An 8,378-nucleotide genomic window follows, 5' to 3' on the forward strand; every position below is an offset into this window, starting at 1 on the left:
GAATGGGGGTACCAACACCAAGCTCCTCAGTATGACAACCAGGGTAGGCAACCAAGTAATCAAATGGTGAGTTATGTCCCGCAGTACCACAGAGGAACCCAGCGAAACCATCTGTCCAAGAACCAACCAGAGCAATATGGATCTACCGGTTTCTACCAGCAAGGCCATGGAGGAGGCTGATTTAATCAGAGAAATAACATGCAGCAAAATGAAGTTCCAGGGGATATGATGGTTCCACATCAGCCTCATGATGCTGTGCGGGAAATACAGGAAGCCCAGAAGAAACAGAGAGCCGCATTAGCAATGCTTACAAAGCAGTTATTTCAGGTCGCCATGTCACTAGGTGAGCTGAGAGGTAATGATGGAAAGATTCCGGCTACAGTGCAACCTCCAGCAGGGCGAGAGAATGTTAACACAATCTCTCTGAAATCAGAAGGAGTTTATCAGAGCTCAACTGCAAGTTTTCCAGAATCCAGGGCAAGTCTTAGTAAAAACCTTGAATCCAGCGCCCCTGATCAAGTCACAGCGAAAGAAGAGTCTAACATATGTGAACATGGTGCTGAAAAGAGAAGGAGGGTCGAAGCAGAGGAAGTAACCGGTGAGATCCAACCTGATGATCTTCCCTCAAAGAGAACTGACCCTGGGGTATTTACGCTCCCAATTTCTATCAGAAACGTTCAAATGAAGTACGCAATGTGCGACCTACGGGCTTCCATCAATATTATGCCGTATTCTATATACAAGAAGCTGGAGAACGCTAAGCTCGTCCAAACCAATATGGAAATACAGCTAGCAGACGGGTCCTGCATCTACCCCGAGGGAGTTCTGGAAGATAAAATCGTCAAGGTGAACAGATTCATGTATCCCGCTGACTTCTTTGTTATAAAAATGACGGAACCAGGAGCGGAGGAGTCTATTGGAATCCTTTTGGGGAGACCTTTCCTATCCACCGCTAACTCAGTCATTGACGTCCGCCATGGGACAATTAATGTAACGCCCATACTTTTTATAGTGCTTGGCGCGCATAAAATCAAGGTACGGTCGAAGAAATCATATTTGGAACAACACCAAATATGATTTTGACGTGGGGCGATTTTTGATCCTTGTGAAGAACAAGATAACGAAATTTAATAAAGCTTCAGTGAATTTTAATTATCGAAAGAAATGTGAGAATGCAAAGTATGTATACATTTGGGCTTCTCAAATTAAACTAGAGTCCAATGAGTATATAAAAAATGGCTTGGGCCCTAACTATTTAAGAATCTAACCAATTGATAACCTTTTTAACTTGTGCTTTCAACTAAATGAACCCAAGCTAATTTAAATAAAATATGTTGAGCCCAATATATTTCCAAGAATGTGGGATCAAGCCCAACACCCTTTTCTTCCTTTCCTCTCCCTCCCTCTCGGCCGATCACCCCCACTTGAAGACTCTTGATAAGTCGTATTCTAGGCCTTGGTTACTGGTCAGTATAACGTGCATAATTGGAATATATCTGCAAAATAGTTGCTAAGGTGTGCAGGGAAAGTGTTCTAGTCAGTATGGAAAGGCTCGGACAACTCAGGTGAAAAGGGAATCAGAATGTTGCAATACTGGCCAGTATGCATGCCAAAAATGCTCGAGATGGAGAAGAAAGATTGCTGGGAAGATCAGCCACAAGTAAGGGCAAAAGGGTTATTTCGCGAAGAGAGTCTACCCTAAAAATCAAGGGCAAGCCTCCCTATAAAAGGAAGCCACATAGAGAGAGAAAGGATGATGAACTTTAGGAAATACACTCTTAGTTAGAGTAGTTCTCTCTCGGCAGATCAGTCCTTCAGCCTAGTCTTTCATATTCTCATTCCTCGCCACAACCATGGTCACCTGAAGTTCGAGAAGTCCGCTGGAGATTCGCTTTCCACCGTTCCAGCCAGTTTATTCCGTAGTCGTAGCAGTTTCATCGCCCGGAGTGGCAAAACAATCTTTATTCGCTTTCTTAGTTAACCTTTACTTGTTTTCTTTCGTTGGATCTGCTGCATTTTCAGTACTTATCATCCTTTGAAGTGTTTTGTTGAGATCCAAATGTTTTATGCAATGAAGTTGTTTTTATGCATCTCTTTCTGTTCAAATCTGTTTCATTCTGCCTAGGTAGCTTAGATCTAGTTGTTGCAGTAATTTCTAAGTGTTGGAAGCATGATTTCATTTAGAGTTGTTCGATCTGTGATTTGTTAGTTCAGTGGCTGTTTAGATTTATTTTCCAGAAGTGTCTTAGTGTGAAATCCGAGTTTACGTAATTCTGCCACCCTGCATGTTGACAAGTAAGCATAATTGCAGTTTCAGTGTTTAATCTTTTGATTTGGAGTTTAGATTGTAGATCTGTTTTTGTGAAGTTGTTAATCTACATTTCTCGTTCATGGAACCTGAGTTGTTTGATTTGTGTTCAGACTTGCTGGAGAAGACAATGTCCACATCCAAATTTGGGACCACATTTACTTTTTAGTTACTTTTTGCTTTTGTCCTTTACTTTTCCTTACTTTTCAGCTGTTACTTTTCAGACCTGTAGGCCTAGTCACCTAACTACCTCTTTTTCCTCTGATATTCTGTTTAACCTTTTATAGTAAACTCGTACCTTCCACATTTATTAGCCGCTTGTCCAACACCTTTCCCGCCTCCTAGTCAGTAGAGTACCACCTTAAATTCCAGCCTAGATAAGTCTCAACTCAAAGCGTGGTAGCTAACCAAACATTTCCAGAATATCACCACAATTCCCAAAACGCATTCATCTCTGTGGGATTCGACCCCTACCTTCACTATACTACCCAGTAGAAGAGGGTTGAGGATTTATTGATACCAGGTTCAGGATTAGCAGGGACTTCCATACTGATCAGTAGGATACATCCTTGCTTTAACGACACCTGCACAAACCTGCTCTTTCAAATGGCGCCGTTGCCGGGGATGGATGGCATTATTAGTAGCTATTGTGCGTGATACTTTGGCGTATATATTGTGGATACCTTTTTCTCTTTCTTTTTATTTCAGTTTATGAGAAGTAGTTCGGCTCCTGACCAGTGGAGACCGAAGATCCTTCAGTGAGGATCTATACTAGTAACCACTCGATCCGGCTTGTCGACGGCTTTGTCTGACTTAGGTTCGAGTAGTGACGAGGAGCAATACACCATAGAAGGACCAATACCGGAAGAGATACCAAGGATAGAGGGAAACCCAAGAAGGATGGCCGCTCAAGGAGAAGAAGATCCTGAGATCGGGACGCTGAACGCACATACCGAGGGAGAACCACCTCAAGCCATAATTGTGACCCCACGGCAAACTGCCTGTGATGTGAAACCTCATGTGATCGCAATTCTGCCTATATACTGCGGGAAGAGTTACGAAGGGCCGTATGAGTTCCTGCATGAGTTTTGTAAAATTTGTATGGCGCAGAGGAGGCCAGCAGGGGCGACCGAGGATGATTACAGATTGAAGACTTTGCCGTTCGTTTTGAAAGGGGAGGCAAACACCTGGTTCATGCGCCTGCCCCCCGACTCCATTGAGAGTTGGGCCGATTTCAAGTCAGTATTCCTAGGCGAGTTTTTCCCGTCATCCAAGACAAGCGCGCTGAAGAGGGAAATAACTAGTGTGAAGCAAGGGTACGATGAACCCTTGAGCGATTATTGGGCGAGGTATATGGGCCTTTTAGATGCATGTCCCAATCAAAGCATGACGGACATTGAGATACATCATACCTTTTATGAGGGGATGAACATAACAACCAAGGACCTGGCCAATTCGTCGTCAGGAGGAAGCTTCACGCAGCTACGGGTCAGCGAAGCAAAGAGGGTCCTAAGGAAGGTACTGAGTGCGAAGAAGGAGTATGACCATTCAAGGGATGGATACAACCGAGAAAGGGTTGCAAGTGCCTCGTCTACCGACTAGGAGCAGAAGCTTGAACAGAAGATGGATTTGAAGATGGATGATCTGAAGAAGTCACTCCTGAGCGCAATCGAGAAGAATGCACCGCCGACTTCCCCAGTTGGGAACTACAAGGGTGCAGAACAGGGAAACCAAGGACCGAGCTATGATCAGCCAAACGACTCGGTCGGTATGGAGCAGGCTAATGTTGCCGGGTATTTTAACTTAAATGGGAATTAGATCCAGGGGAGACAACAGGACGCACCATGGAGGGATCGCCCAAATTTTCGATAGGGAGATGGGAACCAAAATCAAAACCAAGGTCAAGGTCAGAACCAATATAACCCCACTCGAACTAAAACCCCTACCGTGGGCCAGCAAACCCGGACCACTAGTTCAACTGGTCAGGAAGGAACCAACAACACCAAAACCCAAACCCTGTCTACATACCACCCCACCAGAGAAACTTCCAGAATTACCATAATCAACCTAATTAGGGTCCACAACACCATCAGAACCAAAATCAGTTCCAAAACCAAAATCAGAATCAATATCACCAAGACCAGTATAACCCTCCTGGCCAGTATAACCAATACCCACCTAACCAGAACCAGCAAAACTTCCAAAATTTCCAGCCCAACCAAAATTCCCAGTATAACCATCACCAAGGACCAAATCAGTCCCAATATCCTAACAGGTCGAGGAGATCTATGGAGGACATGATGGGAGAATTGCTCGCTTCGCAGCAAAGTATTAAGGGTGAGTTGCAATCCAACAATGAAGTGGTGCAGGGGATGCAGAGTGCCCAGAAGGAACATAAGGCGAATATTGATATGATGAATAGACAGTTGGCCCAGCTGGCCAGTTCGATGGGTGAAATGAAAGGAATTCCGGGAAACTCCCATCTACAGTCCATGTACCTGAAAAGGCAAACGAGAGCAAGGTCACATTGCGGTCTGGTACTGCCTATGAGGGACCCCAATCGAAGAAAACAAGTGGAGAGCTTAGTGGGACCAAGTTGCTGAAAGACGTCATCTTGGAAAAAGTGCTAAACCGACCCCTACCTCAGATACAAGATCCGTTCTTTTGGATGAAGCGCCATTGGAAAAAGATGAAACCAAAGTCATGCTGCCCAGGGAAGACCTTCCTCAAGAAACAGAACCCATGAAAGAAGCTCCAGCCCAAAATGTGCCCAAGAAAGACTCCGGAAGGGCTGAGGAAGCATCGGTAGACGAGGCGAAAGGAAGAAAACCATTCCCTTACCGTTTCGTGACTAAGAGGAAGAAAAAGAACCCAGTCGATTTTTGGGAAGCTGGATGTCACCATACCATTCCTCCAAGCCGTGAAGTTACCTCCGCTTGGGAAGTTCATCAAAGAGTTCATAGCTGGGAAGGCCCAGGAAAATGGAAAAATCATGATGGAAGGGATAGCGTCAGCAATAGTGCAAGAGAAGCTACCGCCCAAGAGGGCCGATCCAGGTATGTTCACTCTACCTATAATTATAGGAGATGTAAAGGTTGAGCATGCAATGTGTGATCTGGGAGCGTCTATAAATGTCATGCCATTATCAATCTATAACCGGTTGAAAGGAGTGAAGTTGACAAGCACTAGGGTATTAATCCAACTGGCTGATAGGTCATGCATAAATCCTGAGAGTGTGTTAGAAAATGTGTTGGTGAGAGTGCATGATTCTACTTATCCTGCTGACTTTTATCTGATCAAGATGAGTGAATCTGAAGCTAGGGAGTCTAGCGGTATATTGTTAGGGAGACCGTTTTTTAGGACAACTAAGACAACCGTGGACATGGCTGAGGGGACGATTTGCATAGATTTCCATGGGGAGAAATTTACTTTTGATATCAATGAGGCCATGAAGAAGCCTATCGATTCTGAAAATCTATGCTATGTTGATGTAATTGACCCCCTAGTCCAAGATTTTCTTTAGACCGAATTATTGCAGGAAAAACTCCAAGCGTTGGATGTGTATGGACAGGCTGATGTAGAAGCAGCTGCATGGTGCTATCTGATCAGCAGCCTAGGGTTGACTGATGAAGAGATAGAAAAAGCAATTATGAACTTTTGTCAGAAATTAGAATTTATTGCAGCCGCATGGGCTCAACTACCAGCCAGTACAGAGGAATTCTCAGATGGTGAATTAGAAAAAGAAGGGGATGCTGCAAAAAACCTTCTACCCGCAGACACACTTCCCCAACAAGTTGATTTAAAGAAAGCGGCCAACAAACAAGCCTCGGTGAGACCCTTTTCAAACCTCCGAGATGAAACCCCAGAAATACAACCGCCGACTAAAGAGCGGCCGTCAAACCCACAACTGCAACCACAAGAGCCGATTCCTCAGGCTCCGTCGATGATTCCCTTGAACGAACTGGCGGAGTTCCTCAGGCAGCAAGACCCAAATAAAGATTGGGCGGCTGTGTTGGCGGGTTTTAGCCAAATCGGAAGGGGATCAAGCATGACCGGAGGAACCCCGATAGTACCTACCCCAGAAACAAATGTTCAACCCACAGTGCACCCACCGATTTCCATTCCAACTTCCTCAACAATCCCACCAGAAAAGAAATCTCCCTTGACGACCGCACCATCAGAATCCTCAAAACCCTCCCCGACTCGCCAACAAATCGAACCAATGGATGTTGACCCCCTTTCTGCCTATTATGACTCTGACCTAGGGGAAGGCGAATGGAAAGCAAGCGAGGAGCAGAAGAGCCGGGAGGAAGAAGATGAATCGGAGAGAACACCGGTAACGGAACTCGTTCCCCAAGAAATGGAAAGGGAGGGGATAGATCTGAACGAAACGGCCAGAAAGAAATTCCTTATGACTGATGAGGAGTTTGAGGAGCTTTTGAACGAGGTAACCAGGATGGAAGATGGTACTGCCAAGATGGCTGAGGGTTTGGACCTCGCATCGGAGGCAGTAGGAGAGAGTGAAGAAGCCGGTACAAGGAACGACCCAGAAGGTCTAGCCCACCAGGCAGTAGACAAGGTGGAAGAGAAACAGACCGAAGAGGAAGAGCCGAAGTCGGTGACTCCCCAGCCAGAAGCAGGGGAGAGTGATACACTAATCGAGGAGAAGGATACCGAGGTACAACCAGCGGAACCAGAGCTGGTGGTACCACCAGTATTGAAACCGAAATCAGTTAAAAGAAAATTGGTGTTGAAAGGTGATCCAAAGGCAGAACGGCTGAAGCCAAAGAGAGTATCGCAAAGATGCCTCGGGAAATGGACATCCAGCAAGGCAGGAGCAAACACGGCAGCAAGTGCGTTGGAAATCTCTAGTGAAGAAGACAGGGCTACTCCTACAAAACCTGGGGAGGAATCCTTGTCGGCTACCAACTTGAAAGATGCCTCGACAGGAACCGAGGTGGTCTCACCCACGCCGAGTGACCAGAGAGAAGAAACTGACACGATGGCTGAGGGTCTGGACCTCGCATCGGAGTCAGTAGGTCACCCAGAGCCAGGAGATGACAGTATCCATATCCGCTTGGAGACCCAGTCTACTGCCCAGAAGGAGCCTTCAACACCAACAGAGGAGAGACCGGAGGAAAATGAAGACGGAGATGAGGACAGATACCGCAAGGAGAGGAAAAGGAAGGGGAAAGCCCCTGTTAAGAAGAAACCAAGAAGCAAGAAGCAACGCACGGTCAACACCGGCATCGCCATCACAGAGTCAGATCAGAGAGCCCCACCGCGCCGAAAGGAGCCGAGTGACAGTGAGTATACCGCAAGTGAAGAATCGGGGTCAGAAAACGACGTCTCCCTAGAGGACGAGGAGTATGGCGAGAAGTAGCTCCCACACAACCATCGAGAGTTGCTGCATCCTCCCGTAGAAAGATTGAAGTACCGGCGTTGGAAGGTGGAGCTCACTGACGAGCTAATAGAACACATGAAGCACTTCAGCACTAAAAAGCTTCAGGATGCGTTTGATGACAAGGACGACGACAACAAGCAGATTAAGAGTGGGAAGGTACTCTTTTTCCCAGCACTCGATGAATTGAATTCTCGTGAGCCTCTCTTGTTGCATTTGCGTGCGTTGGGTTTTGATTGGTTGTTGGAGAATGGGGATCCGAGTATACCTATAAGGCTGGCAAATGAGTTTTTCACTACCTTTAGATTCAAGGTCACTACGGATCTGGATGAAGAGTCCATAACCTTTAGGGTATTCGAAAGAGAGGTGATCATGAGCTTGATTGAGTGGACGGTCAGATTGGGAATGTGTAGTTTAGGAGAGGCCATAGGGCCAGAATGGAGAAGTAGGGAGAGGGGAATTCCCCGGAGGCACATCGAATTTAAGCCCCAGGAAGCCTGGGAGGAACTTACTCACCCTGACGCAGGGCAGTTCTAGTCCACGATTTCCCGCTCCGTCCACTTCAACAACCCGATTTTGCGTCTCGTACATCTTTACCTGGATTTTAATTTGTTGGGACAATCAAATTCTGCCGTCCGAACTTCAATGACTGAACTGTACCTCCTCTGG

General features: G+C 46.2%; 1 protein-coding gene across 1 annotated transcript; it reads left to right on the forward strand.

The window, feature by feature from the left end:
* The first annotated feature begins 6,530 nt into the window (after window positions 1–6,530).
* On the forward strand, window positions 6,531–7,691 carry LOC121786675 (pinin-like). Its single transcript, XM_042185308.1, has one exon. The coding sequence runs from the start codon at window positions 6,531–6,533 to the stop codon at window positions 7,689–7,691; it is 1,161 nt and encodes a 386-aa protein (XP_042041242.1).
* Window positions 7,692–8,378: the final 687 nt, after the last annotated feature.

Source organism: Salvia splendens, chromosome 22 (genome assembly GCF_004379255.2).
Source record: "Salvia splendens isolate huo1 chromosome 22, SspV2, whole genome shotgun sequence".
NCBI classification, from domain to species: Eukaryota; Viridiplantae; Streptophyta; class Magnoliopsida; order Lamiales; family Lamiaceae; genus Salvia; species Salvia splendens.